The 18,352-nt window shown below is 43.1% G+C and overlaps 4 protein-coding genes across 6 annotated transcripts; 2 read left to right on the top strand and 2 right to left on the bottom strand.

The window, feature by feature from the left end:
* Window positions 1-297: 297 nt before the first annotated feature.
* Window positions 298-11,048, bottom strand: clip2 (CAP-GLY domain containing linker protein 2). 3 transcript variants are annotated; one of them, XM_077739832.1, is made up of 19 exons: window positions 10,667-11,048; window positions 9,956-10,107; window positions 8,710-8,905; window positions 6,096-6,583; window positions 5,535-5,659; window positions 5,241-5,454; window positions 4,211-4,408; window positions 4,036-4,139; window positions 3,891-3,951; window positions 3,125-3,157; window positions 2,406-2,711; window positions 1,844-2,332; window positions 1,717-1,774; window positions 1,562-1,645; window positions 1,318-1,474; window positions 1,064-1,223; window positions 800-988; window positions 651-713; window positions 298-574 (listed from the first exon to the last, which is right to left on the bottom strand). In XM_077739832.1, exons 3-19 carry the CDS (start codon window positions 8,816-8,818, stop codon window positions 554-556), a joined length of 2,859 nt encoding a protein of 952 aa, XP_077595958.1. In that variant the 5' UTR covers window positions 8,819-8,905; window positions 9,956-10,107; window positions 10,667-11,048; the 3' UTR covers window positions 298-553. The 3 variants fall into 3 exon arrangements, with proteins under 3 accessions (XP_077595958.1, XP_077595956.1, XP_077595959.1); XM_077739830.1 differs by lacking the exon at window positions 10,667-11,048 and having other exon boundaries at window positions 9,956-10,436; XM_077739833.1 differs by lacking the exons at window positions 3,125-3,157; window positions 10,667-11,048 and having other exon boundaries at window positions 9,956-10,436.
* A 282-nt stretch (window positions 11,049-11,330) lies between these two features.
* LOC144213155 (claudin-14-like) lies at window positions 11,331-13,316 on the top strand. Its single transcript, XM_077741464.1, has 2 exons — window positions 11,331-11,944; window positions 12,436-13,316. Exon 2 carries the CDS (start codon window positions 12,463-12,465, stop codon window positions 13,243-13,245), a length of 783 nt encoding a protein of 260 aa, XP_077597590.1. The 5' UTR covers window positions 11,331-11,944; window positions 12,436-12,462; the 3' UTR covers window positions 13,246-13,316.
* A 757-nt stretch (window positions 13,317-14,073) lies between these two features.
* Window positions 14,074-14,844, top strand: LOC144212903 (claudin-7-like). Its single transcript, XM_077741096.1, has one exon. It carries the CDS (start codon window positions 14,074-14,076, stop codon window positions 14,842-14,844), a length of 771 nt encoding a protein of 256 aa, XP_077597222.1.
* A 437-nt stretch (window positions 14,845-15,281) lies between these two features.
* On the bottom strand, window positions 15,282-18,332 carry rbm41 (RNA binding motif protein 41). The gene is made up of 7 exons (XM_077741463.1): window positions 17,700-18,332; window positions 17,165-17,281; window positions 16,897-17,098; window positions 16,596-16,800; window positions 16,132-16,511; window positions 15,905-16,055; window positions 15,282-15,817 (listed from the first exon to the last, which is right to left on the bottom strand). The coding sequence occupies exons 1-7, from the start codon at window positions 17,705-17,707 to the stop codon at window positions 15,696-15,698; spliced, it is 1,185 nt and encodes a 394-aa protein (XP_077597589.1). The 5' UTR covers window positions 17,708-18,332; the 3' UTR covers window positions 15,282-15,695.
* Window positions 18,333-18,352: the final 20 nt, after the last annotated feature.

Here is an 18,352-nt window from a genome sequence, read left to right as displayed (position 1 = left end):
GTGTTGATCAGTTATATCAGTCTGATAACAAATCTGGGCATACATAGTGGCCTCTGTACCAATGGAAGTCCAATCATGGCTATCTATCTTACTTTGTTGTCTTTCTGTAGCCAGAACAGGTTCAAAACAGTTTCCCTACCTTTTGTTGGTTTCTATTTAAAAAATGCCTAGTGCTTTTTGATGGGCTTCTGCATAATAATGAGAATCTAGACATTGATCGTACCTTGGTGTCCATGTTTACACTTCAATGTCCACCGATTAATACCCGTTAATGGTTTAACCCTTCCGACCCGAATTCATCAAACCACACGGGGATCTCGTTGTTAGCCTTAAGTGTCACCCGGTAGATCATTTCAAAGTAGCAAATAATAGAATCACAAAAGTCTTCCAATGGTAAATTCTTGGATTCAAGGCATGCTTTCTTTTGTAAAACAAAAAGAAAATGTTGCCTTTGCAGATTGGCAATTCCGCCAGATGTTTACATTACAGTACTTCATCTGTAGAAAGATAGATGTTCCTCCGCTAGCCCCAATTGAGGCTTTCTCAGGTCGTGTCAGTGCTCCTCCTGAAAACCCTGTTCCGTCCCCAAAGAAGAGAAATATTAGTATCATAATTACATCTTTGAAAATGTCAATTAAAATGATACAGACTTCCTGAGTGCTGCTGGGCTCTTGATGGTGTATTCCATTTGCCGATTTATGCGCTCCGTGCATCTGAAATATATGAAACAAAGTATTTATTTGATATTTTCCTTCTGAGGATGTTCATCCCATGTCAAATTGATTTTAGGTGACATTACCGGGCTTTTTTCTGGATGTTTACCCATCGCTTGCACTAGCTGATCCACTTGCTGGTTGTGCTCCAAGGCCGTCCTCAACGCGTCTTCAGTGCTGAGTAGCTGTTGGCGTAGTCGGGTAACTTCTGAGTCCAGAGCCGAGGGGTCCAGCATGGAGTGACGGCGGTGGTCCGGGGAGAATTTCTCGCGGCCCTGAAGTAGGAGAAAAACATTGAAGTCATTGAGAAATGGCTCTATATTGGTCAATTGTTGTCTTGGGTTCCTCACCAGCATTAGGAGTTTGTCACGCAGCGTCTTAATGTCATCTTGCAGTTTTTGCTCCTTTACCTTCCACTCCGCCTTACGGACCTCCCGGTTCAGGTCTTTGTCCAACTCACGAGAGTGTCGACGTGACTCCAGGAGTAAAACCCTCAACTCATTTAAGCTTCTGTTGTAAAAATAAAAAATAAAAAATAAAAGACACATGTGTAATGGAAAAGAATTTGGGGATCATTAGGACTGAGTTTATAAATCCAATATACCCTTCTTTCTTCAAGAGGTCCTGGCTGATGCTGAGTAGCTGCCCTGATGCATCATGAGACTTCCTGGTCATGGATTCTAGCTCTGCTTCTAGACGTATCTTCTCCCGAGTGAGGGATTCAGCTCTTCTTTCCCCCATTCGAACTTTGCCCTCCAGAACTGCCATTAAAAAAAAAAAAAAGGAAAATCGAGAATAGAACTCTAGCTTTGAAGAGAAAATGTTGTCTTCTAGTTTGCATTTCTGACCTGCGATTTGAGATTTAAGGGCTTCAACTTGGCAGGTAAGAGTGGAAACCTCTTTTTCCCGTTTCAGGAGTTTTTCCAAGGTTTCTGAAAAAAAAGATGACAGTTTACAGCACAAGTGGCTTTGCTGGTAAACAGACTATAAAATAAAGTCCTACCTTCCATATTCTGCTTGAATTTTCCCTTGTCATCTGAAAGTTGGTTATCCTCAATCACCTGGCAAAACAAAGTGTTAAACGACAACCAATCAGACAGCAGAAGCCATTGTTGCTTCTTGGTGCTCACATTAGCATCGCGATGGTTTTGCAGGACCCGCAACTGGTTGGCCGTCACCCTCAGCTCCTCCTGCAGCTTCTTCATTTCCACCCTGCAATCTGACGTCTCGCTCTCGGAACTCTCTAGTCGTTCCTTCAACTCACGAGCGCTTCTGTCACGCTCTCGCGTAAGCGCCTCCATCTCCGCCAGCTTCTTCTCGGCCCTCCTTAATTTATCGGCAGCCTCTTCTGAGGAATGTCCGCCGGCGCCTTTCTCAGCCTCCCGGAGGCGAGCGGCGAGGTCCTCTCGTTCTTTGGTGAGGATGGCTGCTTCAATTGTATATTTAGCCTTCAGGTTCTCCACTTCCAGCTGGTGCTCCATTTTCAGACCCTCCAAGTTGGCACGTAGCTCCTGAGTAGCCGGCTCTCGGTCCTCTGGCCCAGATGGATCGCTGCAGAACGAGGCCTTCAGCTCCTCCAGGGACTGCTGGTGCTCGCTTACTAACGAGTCGAATTTAGACTGCGCAGAAAAGGAAAAGTGAGAAAGCAACTATTGATTTTTTTTTTTTTATGCCCTGTGATTGGCCGACTACCTTCCAGGTATCCATCATCTCCATGTTCTCCTTAGTAGCCTGCTGGACCTTTATCTTCAATTCAGAGACCTCCTGGTTCTGCTTTTCCACCAAAATTCTCAACTCCTCTGCTTCCCTCTGGCTTTTCACCAACGCTGCTGTCATGTCGGAGTCGAACGCCGCCGGGCCACCAGAGGAGCCCAGTTCTGGGTTGAGGCCGTCACGGCCCCCCGGCAACCGATCTCTCAGACTTTCCACCTCAGCCTTGGTCCGGGTGAGCTCTTCCTCCAACTGTACAATGCGACTCTGCTCCTCCACCGTGGTTTGCTATGTTAAAAAAAAAAAAAAACGACACAGAAATGTTTGCAATATTTATAAATACATTCCTATGCAGACCACCACGGAATGTTTGTTCGGCTCCCTGCCTGGATGTACGTACATCCCAACATTTCCTATAGGATTATGACTGTGACGTGCCAAATGAAAGAGTGAAAATTGTGAAAAGAGTGCATCCATAGCCGGATCATCTAAAGAACAAGCGTCCTTCCATTCAAAACAAGAAGATCATTAACCGTTTCTAACTTCGCAAGCCACTACTGGATTTGAATCGAAGACATCACAGCACACCAGGAAGAAGAGCAAAGTGTTTTTAAAGATTATTAAGCAGCATCCCCAAAAAAGATCATGTCTTAATAAGAAAAAAAAGAAAGAAAAGAAAGAAATGGTCACCTTCCTCTTACCCTGAAGAATGCAGAGTCACACTTGCGTCTTCCCTGTTGGCAAAAACATACTTTACTGCACCTAAATTAAACTTAAACAATGACTTTTGAGGGATTTTCTTCACACATGGAGTTCTTAATAAGACATTAATCTGGTTTGATAAAATCATTTGTTAAGCCACACTCATCAATTTGATGGAAACTCAAAACTTGACTTTGTAAGTATCAGCATCTAATCAATCAGTGGAGGAAAACATAGAATAAACAACCTGCTTCCTTATCTCTGCCAAGAAATATGTGATGGTACAATAAGACAATCACCTCAGAGATATGTTGTCAATGCACAAAAAAAAGCAATTTCCATGGTCAGCATGACATATATCTCCCTCCTTTATCTACTAAGAGCAAAGTTTTTTCAAACGGTCGTCTGCGGCCTTTCCAATGAATCCAATGTCCCCTCACGTGTCAAACACGTATTTTTATTTTTTAAAGGTCACCAGCTCCCTTCTACAAGAGCCATTGTCTTTGTGCGCCACCTGTTTTAGCAACATGGGACTACACACAATAAAAAATTGCTCTAACATCAGAATTGTCAGAAATCCACTACCTTATATGGCAGACGAAATCTCATCGGTATGCACCTACTATGGCCCTTATAAGGAATACTTTGGACAACTTTGGTCAGTAAACCAACCCTGAAAATATGACTTTTTTTTCTTAAAAGAAGAAAGTGTAGGACGTTTTTTGGGGGGGAATTTTTCCAAGTTACAAGAAACATTTGTATTACCTCTAAGTCTCCTTTAGTGATGGATTCCTCCTCCACTCGGAATTGAAGATCCTCCACTTTCCTGAAAGCAATAAGAGCACATTCACAGTTGATAATAGTCATAATTACCACTCTCTTGTTTTTGGTTAATAACAGGGAATCCTACCTTTTCTCCTCTTCCAGCTGATTGGCGAGCTCTACCTTGGCTTTTTGCACACCTGCCAAGGCGGTGGTGACTTGCTGCAGGGCACCTTCATTCTCGGAAATGTACTGTGAAGGACATGGGCTCACATTGGATGGCTCCCTTATAAGGTTTTGCCCGAGTCTGTGAATGTTCTTACTTGTATGTGCTGCGATTTGAGGGAACAGAGTTCTTTCTCCACTTCACAGATGCGGCTGGTGGCTTTGGCCATGTCGGCACGTTCCAGGTCACGCTCGGCCAGAAGTTGCTCGATGTGCTGCTGCTTCTCCTTCAACGCCTCCTGAAGGGCGGTCGTGCCGGAGATCTTGCGGGCGTAGCGGGATGACGTCTCTGTTAGCTTGAAGGACCAAACAGAATATACAGGTGAATACAGAAAAGTTGTTGAAAAGTATTTGGGTGGAAATGTTTCACATACAACCATTTTTAAAATACAAAATAATATTTAATGATGATTTAATATGATGGGTGTATTTATCTAAATGAATGAATCATGGTGATTTTGTTTTTGTCTAAAATACAACAACTGAAGTAACCATTGCTGAAATAGTTTGTTTGTGCATCATTAGCACACAAAGATGTGATCATTTTTCTTTGAAATGATGATTTATTATAACAGATAAAATGTGAAACAATGATAGAGGCTGCAAACTTGTTTTTTAAACTATGAAAGAAAATGGATACTTTCAATATTAAAATATTATTCTTATTTTTAATATAATATCTTATTTTAAAATATAATTGTGTATTGGGACCCTTATCAATAACTCAAATTAAAAATGATAATAATATTAAAACACATTCATAGTTTTTTTTAACACAAAGATAATAATGTATTAGTCCTACAATAGTATATGACCTTTCTATTTTTTCATTGACTGTCATACGTGCACTTGCAGGTATTTTTCAACAAAATCAATGATGCTTTATCACAGAGAGAGTCTCAACCATCACTCACAGCGAGTGTTTTTGCTTACGAAGCCATCTCCAATACAGACGGCAAATAAAGAGGATGACGAGGGCTGCCAAGCAATCAAGCAAAGTAAAAAATAAAAAAAAGGGCGTAAACCGGTCAAAGCCAAATAATCAATGGCACGTCTACCCCGTTTGATTATTTCTGACGACACGTGTGCTTTGTCAGCATCAAAAAAATCTACGAGCCGTGATCTCACCAGTCCGGCGCGGCTGGGCCTTCCGCCCACCGACGAGGCCACCGAGCTGACGGAGCTGATGGACGAGCTGCTGGGGCTGTGGGCCAGCGATGACACGCCCATGGCCATGCGCTTGCTCTTTTTGGCCTTGGCTGGGCTGGTGGATGGGAATCCGATCCGGATCACCTTGTGGATGGGTGCAAAAAGCCCAAACTTGGGGAGACACTGGAAATATCTGCACACATGGTGGCGCCATGTCGAATTATTCAGTCTTCCCATGGAAATGAATGCAAAAGCTGGTCATGGGATTCAAACCTGGTGCCTGCCACGGCGCCGTCATTCTTCCCCAGAGGCTCGTCCAGCTCCACGCCGCACCACTCGCCCTTGGCGAAGTCCGTCTCCCCAATGTAACGGATGGCACCCATCTTGGAGCCTCCCACCTGACCAGAAATACGTGAAAAAAATTGCCTTGTACATGTTCTATAGTCACCTCTGCTAATAGGGCAAACCTATAGAAGGCGGAGTCTATTATTCAGTTCCTAAATGGAATTTCATGATAACTTAAGAGCGAATAAAGGGATTATCAAATGTGTAGTATGAAATTTAGAGTTGAGTATTTTGGGCCATAACCAGAGTGTAGTAGTTTTATTCATACAATTTAATAGCGTTTTGAACATTTTAAAAACAAAAATATGAGCATACCATAAAGATGAATAATAATAAAAATATATGTAACATAAGTACATTTGAGTCATGTTGAGCACACTTGTATACCAAATGGTAATATTTATGTTAACTTGTCATATTCACTTAAATTCACATAAATATTCACTTAACACTATTTTTCTGAAGACAAAGCCAAATATGTACACTCACCAAAACCCGATCACCAGTCTTGAGATCCTTATCACCACCGCCTTTCTTCACGGATCCACTATCCGACATGTTGGAGCCGGACTCGTTTCCCGTCTTGACGGCGCTGTTGAGAAAACTTTCTCGAAGGGGTACCGTTGCCCGCTGCGCCATGAGGGTCTGATTATGGAGGCAGAGCGACTCGGCGGAGAGGCCATCGCTGCTATCGGCCGCCGGCTGTCGAGTCAGCTTTGAGGGTCGGGTGAAGATACCCTGCAAGGGTTGGCACTCAAAGTAGCGAACTCCGCCCACCGAGCCATCGTTCTTGCCCAGAAGTTCGTTGAGGATAACTCCGGCCCATTGGCCCGGGGCAAATTGAGTCTCTCCCAGGTAGGCGATGACCCCGGGTTTCACGCCGTTTACCCACACTTGCTCGCCCACCGTGTAGTCACCTGCCACCTCGTCGCCCTCTTCGGACACTTTGGGCGGTGTGCCGGGTTTGGCCGGAGCACCTGGGAGGGGGGACAAAGTACGATAAGCATCCATATCTCGAAAAAAAACTGGTGACATTGTGAGACTGTCGTCTTTCCGTTCCCTTTAACCGTGTTGTGCCAGACAAAAAGACGAGTTGCGTGTGTGTGTGTGTGTGTCAGCGTGCGGCATGGAAATGCAGATTGTGTGGCCGGACACTAATTGGCACCGGAAAAGTGGGTCAGCAAAGCCAGGCGCATCTGCGATTAAACCCGTCGTTCTCACACACACATGGGCTATGATTCGCGTGTGCGTGAATTGGTGGCCTCTCCATAAGACCCCGCCCGACTTGAAGACCTGCTCGAGGCTTCATGGCCCCATTGCTGTAGCTTTATGCCCCAATTGCTGCCATATGTTACCGTTGTGCAGTGAAAAGTCACTCATCAACATTTGAAGAAGCCACTTGGGGGGGCGAGACATTTTTATGACAAAAGAGCTAAGAAAGTTGGGAAAAATTCCTCCCTCAAATATCGGTTACATGAACTGGCTGGGCAAACTTTATAAACAATGTGACCGGGAAAGTTTAGGAAAAAAATAGCCAAGTTGCACTGATTTTACTGAAAATTTTGGAACATATGAATAACTCAGAGATTCATGCCTGAAATTGATTCTTTTTAATTGGGGCATTCATTTTTCCAAAGCATTTTTTAAGGTAGTAAATGGATTTGGACGTCTATCATTGTGAAACACCATTGTGAAATATCTTAGTTTATTTCTATAGCTTTTAAAGGTCTAAATCATTTTTTTCTGACCTAAAAGTGAGCACTTGGTGAGAAAAAAAGAACTAATTTAAAGCTGTGAAATAAAAAAAAAATGGATCCTAGTGTTTCTTTTGATTCATTACCACAGAGCTCTTCTTAAACGCAAATAAGGAATGACACAATAGTGACACCTGCACAAAATATACATTCAATCCATTGTAAATGACTTCATCCTAAAGCTAGGGCCTTTTCCATCTGTGCATTTGAAGCGGTCGTAAATAACCGAGGCCGTCCGAGAGGTGTGTTTGCTGCCAACGTTGGTTGGGAGGCGGAGGAACTAGTGTGGAGACTTCATTGTGCTAGATGGGGGATGAATGGTGGGTTTTCACAGAGCCTCAGCACAATGGTCAAAGTGGAGGCTTGTGTAGCCAGTCCTCGCTCTACATTGGCTGGCTTTTTACTCGAACCCCCCTCAAGTCGCCATAGCAACACAAATGTGGGCCCAGCCAGAGGACGGACTACTTGCTGGCGGATAAATGTTTGCCATTTCCTGTTTTCTTTTCTATAAATAAACTTAGCTTGTGTGGACTGATCCAGTGTGGTGGTATCAACCAGATGTTTTCAAACTGTTTATCTCCAGCCACTGCTTATATGGGAACATGTTTTACTTTTTCTGAAATTCCATTGGAATGACAGTTGGAACTCATTGGAATAGTAAGAAAACTCTAAAAAAAATGCTTTTACATCAGGCCGTAAACAGAGATTGTTTCTCAAGGAAATTCCCTTGTAAAAAAACAGGAAATTACTTGGATTTTGCAGAAAGTTACTCAAGAATGCCCCAGAATAAAAAAGAATTGACTCGAAATCAATAAGAAGTGACCCATGCATTTTCTCCCTAAATGGCATTTTATATAAATATAGTTATTTTTTCATTGAAATTCATTCATAAAAGATATTTGAAAAACTATTGATCATTGATATTGTTGCCCAAATACTATGTACTCTGAATCCAATAGGTGAGTGATATTATCCACCAATATACTTTTTTGGAAAACATTTTTTTTAATTTTAAGTGACATATAATATACAAAGTAGTCATTTGCACTATTCAGGCCATTTTAGTTAGTTTGTTTAAATCGTAGTAGCACACAGATCACAAGCGGTGAACAGATGTGCGGCCTTTTGTGAGATTATCTTTTTTTTCATTCCTGATTGTGGATAGTCATTGCGTGATGTCATTTAAACTAAGAGGAAACAAACATGACCTCTGGATGGATGAACTGAGAAGACAGTAGTTTCTGTGTGTACTCTGTGAAATTGCACTATGAGTCAGTTGTTTTTTTTTTTTTTTAAAAGAGCCCCACAGATGTTTTTCTTCTAGGCAAAAGAAAGAGGAAATCACTTACTGTCTTTGGGGGGCACAGGGGAGCTTGATGTTCCGCTCCTTCCCATTGGGCTGGAATGTTTGGGCCCACGCCCGGGGATCTTTAACCCACTGGTCTTAAGCATGTTCATGATTTGGGGAATAAAAATAGGCTGTGAAGGCTAGTAGTGAAGGCACTAAGCCAAGGAGTGGTGACTGTCTCTGTCCATGTTTTACAGCTGGAATTAAACACAGAAAATGTTAGCAGAATTGAGGAAAACCAACAAAGCTGAAGTGAAACAGTCGTCAGGAATTTTTATATTGCATTTAATAAGACAATTTTACATTCATTCGTTTTCTGTACTACTTATCCTCACACAAGGGAGGGTGCTAGAGCATATGTCATACCCTTATTTAGACCATTCGACCAGCTTACCCAGGGAATAACCACGCAAGCCAATGAAGAACATGCAAACTTCCCACAAGGGAGGGTGCTAGAGCATATCTCATACCCTTATTTAGACCATTCAACCAGCCTACCCAGAGAATAACCACGCAAGCCAATGAAGAACATGCAAACTTCCCATAGGAAGGTCTGAACTCACCGGGGGTTTGAACCCTCAACCTCAGAGCTGTAAGGCTGACGCATTAACCAATGCAATTTCTCGAGATCATCGACTTTGAGTCAAATAAATATTGGCTTCATTTTTACATCATAAAATGGTTTTCTCATGTAAGCAATGTTAGCCTGTTGAAAATTGGACATTTAAGCATTTAAGCCATTATAATTTGGTATATCTACTAATTTCTCTACTTAAAATATAAGTTATCCATCAACTGAGCCTTCCTAATTCCTTCAATGAGGTTGCTGCAACATTACAAGCGTCTCTGAGCATTGCACTGCAGTGCTTCTCTAATTTCAAGTCTAATAACAAACACATTGCTCTACCAAAACCTTTGCAAGGATATCCCACGGCCAAATATCAGCATGACCATGTGACAACCAACCCCACTGTCCATCACATTGTGGCATGCAGCTATGATTGACACATGCATGGATATTAAATAGGTCAAAGATGATGCTAATTGATCCATCCATATGAACGCCTCCACCATCTTAGGGCCTGCACCTGATAATGCTGTGGAGGTTGCATGGGAAAAGGGGTTCACAATGCGCACTTTCACAAAAAAATGCATCTGTTTTAAAGCACTGACTGCGGCAAGCAAGTCAAGAAAAAGCATACTCTCATTCAACAAAGGACCACAAAAAAGCCACAGTAGATACTCACGCTGAGTCACAAGGGTCCACTTGGAATATTCCTTCCAGGGAAAAGGGAGGATGCCACTCCCTGGGCTGGGGGGATGCAAATATGGATGCTCAGGGTGGGAAAAGGGAGAGTCCGCCGCGTTGATCTGTAGGAGCGCTTAGCACCCAGTTTCCCTAAAAAAAGCGAGCCGTAAAAGCCGCTGTTAATCTCCCATCGAGGTGTCGTTTTCGCACTCCGCAAAACGCATGTCCGACTCGCCCCCGCAACATCGAACGCATCAGAAGCAACTTTTGTCTCTTGTTATCTTCTGGAAATGCCTCCCCCCGTCTTCATCTGATTTCCTCCTTTTTTCTAGCCCTTGTCTTTTCGATTCTCTCTGCGATGTTTTGTTGTTGTGGATGAGGGGGGATAGCGCAGCCTCCCCGTAACCGACTGAACCGCTTACCGGCGACACGGAACAAAGGGGGCCGGGGAAGCAGAGCCTCCTGTGGGACGGATGAGATGACTACAAGCTACCCCCTACCCTACCCTCCTCTTCCTATTAACGGAGAAAGGCCATTTAAAAACGTGTGGTTTTTAAACAATCCCCACTTTTTAGATAGAATACATCAATTTTAACTTTACTCTCAATACATTTTTGGTTTATTGACACCATAGCATCATTCGGTGATCTCAAAATAAGGAAACATTTACACAATAACAAATAACACAATAGATTATGTCGTCACTCACCATCTTCATCGATGCATCGTGGAATTTAGATCATCCGAAATAAACACATACACGTGTGTCAATTTTGGAAAATGTAGATCCCATTATGGTATGAAACACATGCCGATCTGAAAATCTGAATTGATATTTATAATTAATAGGCATAAAGTTGTGTAAAATTAATATATATGGTTCTGGAAAACAAGTTATTCTTAAAGAAAATACATTTGGAAAGGAGTTTGGTGTTTGCAAACCTGGCAATGACAGAAACATACACTAGATGCCCATGTCAAAGCAAACTTATTTATAATTTCATTACTTCGTGACTAGTGTAAATGCACTAAAAAAAGAAATTCACGCGCGATGATCTTTAATGCTATATACAATCACTTTTTTACCAAAACTGGGATTGCAATTTTTCTGCGAATTTTGCATCATCCACTTCCGAGCCGGTGTGATTTAAAAAGACCTGATTGGACATTGGAAAGTGATGTCATTGTTGTGCACTTTCACAAAACATTCACTAGGGGTCAGAAAACCCCAAGACGACGAATACTATAGTAAGTATACTGTATATTCATTTTTGTTAAGTAGTTTACAAGGTTAAAAGCTAAATAAATTGCGACACAAAATAAAAGTATAAAGATTACTGGTAATAATTCAAAGCCAAATATTTAAAGGGACATGCAAGACGTTTATATGTGCATTTTGTTTAATAAAAAAGGCAGAATTTCAAATTTTCTAAAATGTAATATTATCTGGCCAACACAGGAACAGATATTTTAGTGGTACTATCTTAGTCAATAAAAAAAAGATGTTGACTCTTGTATTTTAATGGCCTATTTTCATATATAATAACTCCTTCTGTTCCATTTCCCAATAAAGGCCTCAGTGTGTTCGACCAATGGACGTTGCACTGGGCAGCAACGCAGCACCACGCTGGGATTATTCCGCTTTTTTTCTAATCCCATTACAGCACCGCGTGAGGGCAGGAATACAGCGAACAGAGGAAGGATGGCAAAGGTTGTTTTCTTTGGCCGATGAGAGAATGATTAACTGTCGCGTGTGTTTGACAGGAGGTGACGGCCCGGACGGCGGCGCCCGGCATCGGATGAGGATGAACACACACGCACACACACACACACACACACCTCCATTGTTTTGCCTTTCAAATCCACCTGCCTCTGGAAATCCATTCAAAGTCTTAAAAGGTTACTTTTAGTGTAATGTTGTAACATGTAATAATGTTGAAGTTTGATTAATCAACTGGGATAAGGATTTCTTCACTCAGTTTGCAATGTGAGTAATGTTTATTTTCTGCTCTTTTACCACTTAAAAAATGTTTATCTGGCAACAAGAAAGCCAAAATTGTTTTAGTTGTGATGTACCGTATATTGTTGCTGTATCAGAGAAGTGATTAAAATGATGTGAAGTATGAAGACCTCAATTGACAAAATCTATAAAATCTTCAATTGAAAAAGTGCATTAAATTCTGTCAAACAATAAACACATTGAAAGGTTTAAAGAAAAACATAATATACACTTGTAGACTTTATATAACAACAACACCATCCGGTTTGAACAATCAATCCATTGTAATGTCTCACTTAGTAAAAAAATGAGATTACACTGCAACAATTTTGAGGTATTGCTGTTAACTACAAGATATTACTTATCATTTAAACAGGATCTTAAATGGCTTGCTCTCCAATTAGACTCTAGTCACTGACCTACCATTTATTTTGCGTGTGGTCATCTAACAGTGTATATATTCCCTTTCCCCTGGTTAGAGTCCTCCCCAAGACTGTTGGAACGCAATGGTGTCCGCGGCTCTTGAGCTAGCGGGCTTCTTTCTTGGTCTGCTGGGCTTACTGGGGAGCCTGGTGTCCACGGTGCTCCCATACTGGGAGAACACGGCGCACGTAGGCTCCAATATAGTAACAGCCTCAGGCACGGTGAAAGGCTTGTGGATGGAATGCGTTACCCAAAGCACCGGGGCCTTTCAGTGTGAGACATTCAACTCTATCCTGGCTCTGTCGTCCGACCTGCAAGCGTCTCGGGCCCTCATGGTGGTCTCCCTGGTGCTGTCCACCTTGGGCCTGGCCATTGCGGTCCTTGGGATGCAGTGCACCGTTTGCCTGGAGGAATCAGCGGAGGTCAAGAAACGAGTGGCGGGCGTGGCCGGATGCTTTTTCCTGGCCGCAGGGTTTATGACACTGGTGCCTGTTTCATGGACGACTAATAAGGTGATCCAGAATTTCTACAATCCCAATTTGCCTGCCACTCTCAAGTTCGATTTGGGGGATTGCCTCTACTTGGGGATCATCTCAGCTTTGCTTTCCATCATGGGCGGTGTTATGCTATCGGCATCCTTCTGCGAGGGCCAGGAGGGCGGAGGAGGTCCGGGGAGGTGGCATGGCGGGGGATACCCGTACCCAGCGGGTGGTCTACCAGCGACACGGAATACCACCAACTTGCAAATGGGAGGCATGAATGTGAACAGTCGGGGACAGACACTGGTTCCCACCGGTAATGGGAGTCTTGGTACAGTACATGGGAAACCAGTAGCAGCAGGCTATGACGTTACAGGATATGTGTGATGTTAAAGTTACAGACTGAGATTTTTTTTTTTTTACGGACTAAATAAACGGTTTCCTATTTCTTATATGAATGTGTTTGGTTACTTTTCTCATTGATCCTTTACATTAACAGAACTGTTAGATCAAAAAGAGGCTCTGTAGATATAGTATACTAGATATGTATAATAGGCAATTCTAGAGATAAAGTTGCTAGTTCATACCTGTAGAAGCCTTATGTTTAGGTGATTTTGGGAGATAAATTGAGCCCTTTTTACTTATTTTGAGTACTGTGTTCCTGCTCTCCAATTGGTTTCAGTAAAGTACTTCCATGACCTAAATTATAAAAGTCAAGTACACATTAAAGTCCAGTTATAGAGCAGTACCTGACCTACAAACTCAAAACAAACAACAACACGCTTAAGCAAATTCGATCAATAACACAGTCAAATAAACTGTTACATGTAGACCCCCATCCGTTTTGGCTTTGATGCCACAGAGTAATTGCAAAATAAGAATATGATGTATTACCAAAGTCAATTTGGAAATCAACACACATAACCTTTTATGTGTTGGAAACCTATGTTTAATTGTAGGGAAAAAAATGAAATGCTGCCTGTGATGATGAGGCAATAAAGCAAAGAAATATCAAAAGCTTTCATCTCAAAACAAAGTGGGAGAAAGAGAGGAGAATGATTTTATTTTTAACACTTCTTCTGTTGTCGATTCTGGACACACTCTAAAAAAGTAAGTGTATGTACTTCAAACTGTTGGTACTCTACTGTTAGCTATGATGTATGTGTGCTCACTATCCCCTTTGCTACTTTTCAGCCATAAAAGTATTGAATCGCAATGGGAAAAATCGTTTTGGAGTTGAGTGGCTTCTTCCTAAGCCTGATGGGCTTAGTGGCCAGCCTGATTTGCACAGTGCTCCCCTTTTGGGAAGTCTCAGTGATGGACAACAAGACTTTAAAGTCCTTTAGCAGAATGAGAGGCCTCTGGATGGAATGCATACCCATGGTGGACGGACTCTTCACCTGCAAAGCTTTCGGCGCCATCCTGGATCTGCCCAATTACGTTCAAGTTTCCCGAATACTCATGGTGATCTCGCTGGCTCTCTCCACTTTTGGCTTGGTCCTCGCCGTCATTGGGATGAAGTGCACTGTCTGGATGCAGGGCTTCAAATCGTCTAAAAGGAGGATGGTGGGATCGGCCGGATGCTTCGTCCTAGTCGCCGGCTTCTTGACCCTGGTGTCTGTCTCATGGTCGGCCCACAGGGTGATCTCCACCTATTTCACCCCCCGCAGGCCTGGTGTTTTAAAATTAGAGTTGGGTGAATGTATCTACTTGGGAATTTTTGCTGAATTGGCCTCCATAATGGGTGGCAGTTTACTGGTTTCATCTTTCTGCCAGTGGAAAGAGTGCAGAGGACGTCGGGATGACTTTCCCTATGTGGTGACCAACTACCCTCACGTGACGAAAGATGTCGTGCCGTTGGCTTATCCAAGCCACGTCCAGCAAATGGAAAGCCCTGTCAGGATTGAAAGGGCGGAAACGCTGCCTCGAAGCAGTGTTTGGAGTTACAAGGCAGTAAAACCAACCATAGAATCAATCTATGTGTGATGATGTCATTGAAAATGAGTTCCAAACTGGTATTTTTGTCAATATAAATGGAGCCCTAATACTGCTTTGTTACTTGTGCTTTATGTTATAAGGGAAAATATACATGGAAAAGGATAAAAGAAGAAAGGAATCTTGAATTCAAACGTTTAGGAAGTTGACCATTCTCACTTTGTGACTTTTACTGTATTTCATATTAAAATCATGATCTAGAACAATGAAGGCTTAATCTAAATTCCCCAGATTCCAGGCCAGCGGGGGGGAGCACAAAAACCTGAGCCGCTGGCCTGCAGCTCTTTAACCAGACCCATTCACCAGAAACTAATTGGGGTGTTTTATAATCCTACAGCAATTCTACTAAGAACAAAGATGTTGCTCAATCAGGTTGAGATTTAGTGCCATTGACAAGGATGCATGTACATTTTTGGGGGGGGGGGGGGGGGGGGGACAAAACAGATTTGGCGTCTCATTGGCATGATGGAATTGTGCTATGTCGTGGTATTATTACAAAATGATTCATAAATAAATGAAATGAATAATATTGCCACCTAGCGTTCAAAATAAAGAAAATACACCAAAAAATATTGCTTTGTCCAAAATGTTTTTTTTAGATTATTTAGACATTATATTTAGTTATATTAATTAAATTCTCCATATTTTTGTCAATCTCAATTCAGAAAATATATTTTAGAATATGATAAACATTCAACTCAAATGCCTCAAAACAATGAGTCAAAAATGTCTATTTAATTAAAAACTATAACAACAAAAATCACATACAACAACAGTATTATAAAAAATAAAAGAAAGCAACTGTCAGCTTAAATTAGTGGTGTAAAGTTTGTGTTTACTTTTCACGTCTTCTCATCCTGTCGCTCGGCCTCTTTTCGCTGGCGGCCAAACTCCAGCACCAAAGGTTTCCCTAACAACCGGTAACCATGGAGAAGCTGCAAAGCATTCTGGGCTGTTTCAGTGTCTCCATATACCAACACAAAAAAAAACCATACAAATAAATAAACAGTACATTTAACATCCAGTTTTTAAGCAGCGGGTGCATTCTAACCTGGCAGAGTGACGAAAGCCTGACCCTTCATACGTCCAGTCAGGAGGCGGTACAACAGCGGGGGGCTGCTTCCGGTCCCCTCGAACCTGGAAAACAGGGCCACCAGCTGGGCCACCGTCGCCTGTGGGCTCAAGTTCTTGACGCATATAACCTTGGGAGGAAAATCCACCATGAGTACAAGTAAACACTAGCAATACCTGACGTATAAGAGACATCTCTGGCCATACTTTGGAGGCTTTTCCAGGCTCATAGTTCCGGAATCTCGGGATGCTGCGGATCTCCTCCTCACTTTCCCGGTTGTCCCGGATATCTTGGTCCGTCACAGCATCCAGTCGCCCGGTAATGGACAGCGGCTGCCCCGTTTCGGAACCCTCCGGCCCACGTAGGCTGCCAATTGGCCGGCCGATCTCAAGTCGAGTCGTGCTGGGACGCTCCGGCATTTCAGGTGAGACTTCTTCTGATTGGTTGTGGCTTTCCTTTGGTGGGCTATGTGATGGCTCAGATGGAGCTTCTCCATCTACAGTCGACTCGCTCAGAAGATCTCTATAGAGTGTGTCAATTGGATTTGTTGGTGCCAGCCCCTGCAAGCTGTCTTGGTTATTTTTATCTGGAGGGAAGAGAAAAATTGGTATTTTCTCAAACCGTAGCCTATCTAATTCTTCCAAAAGGGCAGTGACATTGATCTCCTCACCTCGATGGTAGAGAGAAGTGAGGAAACTCTGGCGGTCATTGCCCTGGAAAAGTGCCTGCTCGATTTCCATCTCACGACGGGAAAGTGGCTGGCTGGCTGCGAAGCGCTGAGGCCGGGCCAAAAGCTCTGCCCTTGCCGCCATCTTGTCACGAATGGCCTGCAGGCGTTGACGCTTGACGCCGGGGGCCGCGCAAACGCCACGGCCCTGTAGGAAAAAAAAAAATCACAGTAATAATAAAACATCTTCCAAAATTTGCCACGCTTCAGAAACCTAAATAAGCAATGATTCCCAAACAATGACCTGTTCGGGTACATCTGAATCATCCCGACTTTGCCATAGCTGAATCTCAGGCTCAGTGAGGCCCATCTCTCGCAGACTGGCCACCCCCTGCTCATCATCTTGCAGTTCCCGGAACTGAGACAAGCTCCGCACGCCGGACACCTGCTCACCGAATGGCTTGTAGAGTGCCGCTGGTGCGAAACTTCTTTTTTTGGCCACACATCTGTTAATTCGAGGGTTGACAATTTTAACACGGCCATAATGTTTTGGGTCCATGCCCTTTTGTCACCTGTCAAAGTCAACTTGGGTGTGGAGTTGCCGCAGTAGGAGGCCGTGAAGCTGCCGCTGTCCCTCAGTCTCCTGCTCTTCCAACAGTGGACCGTCGTCGCATGGTCGTCGGCTCACTCTTGTAAGATACACGCCAAGAAATAAAATCAGCACTTTTCAGTGGACAGCGAATCCCAGGCTGCAAGGAAACCAAGGGCAATTTAGAGTGTTCAACCAGCCTACCTTGCATGTTTTTTGGTATGTGGGAGGAAACCCACGCATGCATCCCCTTATACAGTGAGGAACCACCTGGGATCAAACCCTCGACCGTAAAAGTGTGAGGCCGACATGATACATAATACTATAGCAATACATATAGCAACTGAGAAGATAAAGTTATATCGAAGGATCGGTTGTTTTTCTTAACATTATCACAACAACGACGGGTAATTGCATGTAGGATTTGACAATAGACACAAAATTTGGATAATGATTTAGTAATGTTGCTTATTACTTGAACAAAGACACCAAATGAGGAATGAGAAGTTTTTGTTTACCTTCGCATCGTTCTACGTCAGACTGTTACTTCCGGGACGTTGCACCATGGGAAATGTATCCATTCAAATACCAATGCATTATGGGAAATGTGGTGAAACACTTAAAACGCACCTTTTTGACCGACTTTGATTATTTCTCGTAGTAATACGGGTCTCAGATGAACAATATTGAATTAAAATACAAAATACCCTTTTTATAGCTGCTGTTATCGTTTATATAAAGAGATCTTTGTTGGAAGCCAGCTGTCAAATCCGTTCTTGTTCTGCTAAATGACACCATTGTACAGTGATAATAGATCATCGCTTTGGCTTTATATCAACCATGTGTACAGTGTCATATTTCTCCAATGCTGCAAAGCCCCCTTCACCCGGGCACGCGGAGACCAAAGCCCTCCCCGCCCTGCTGGAGTGTCCTCAATTTGCCTTCTGCATGACGTCAGTAAGGTGACATGGGCGTTCTTGCGCGCATGATAGCTGCATGGCAAATAATTACGGGGCTTTGATGGGGGCTCACGCAGTGTCAATGCATGTTCGATCTGGGTCCATTCGTGCTCCCCGGCGCACCACATGCACTCCTCTTGTAGCGGATCGGCTCGGGCTCCACGGCCAAGGGCTCTCTCTGCGCAGCAAGTGAGTGACTGTCACTGACAGAG

Source organism: Stigmatopora nigra, chromosome 19 (genome assembly GCF_051989575.1).
Source record: "Stigmatopora nigra isolate UIUO_SnigA chromosome 19, RoL_Snig_1.1, whole genome shotgun sequence".
Taxonomy (NCBI): Eukaryota; Metazoa; Chordata; class Actinopteri; order Syngnathiformes; family Syngnathidae; genus Stigmatopora; species Stigmatopora nigra.
This window is presented reverse-complemented; position numbering and strand designations above follow the sequence as displayed.

Bases quoted from the DNA above. Each gene is read 5' to 3' on its own strand.
- clip2 (XM_077739832.1), bottom strand. From the start codon at position 8,818: ATGAACATGCTTAAGACCAGTGGGTTAAAGATCCCCGGGCGTGGGCCC. The intron at 2,333-2,405 runs GTAGTCGGCCAA...TTTTCTGCGCAG, and splicing joins AGATGATGGATACCTGGAAG to TCTAAATTCGACTCGTTAGT. The intron at 989-1,063 runs GTGAGGAACCCA...CTCCTACTTCAG, and splicing joins GTGACAAACTCCTAATGCTG to GGCCGCGAGAAATTCTCCCC.
- LOC144213155 (XM_077741464.1), top strand. From the start codon at position 12,463: ATGGTGTCCGCGGCTCTTGAGCTAGCGGGCTTCTTTCTTGGTCTGCTG.
- LOC144212903 (XM_077741096.1), top strand. From the start codon at position 14,074: ATGGGAAAAATCGTTTTGGAGTTGAGTGGCTTCTTCCTAAGCCTGATG.
- rbm41 (XM_077741463.1), bottom strand. The intron at 17,099-17,164 runs GTGACAAAAGGG...TCGAATTAACAG, and splicing joins ACCCAAGTTGACTTTGACAG to ATGTGTGGCCAAAAAAAGAA. The intron at 15,818-15,904 runs GTTAGAATGCAC...TGGTATATGGAG, and splicing joins GGCTTTCGTCACTCTGCCAG to ACACTGAAACAGCCCAGAAT.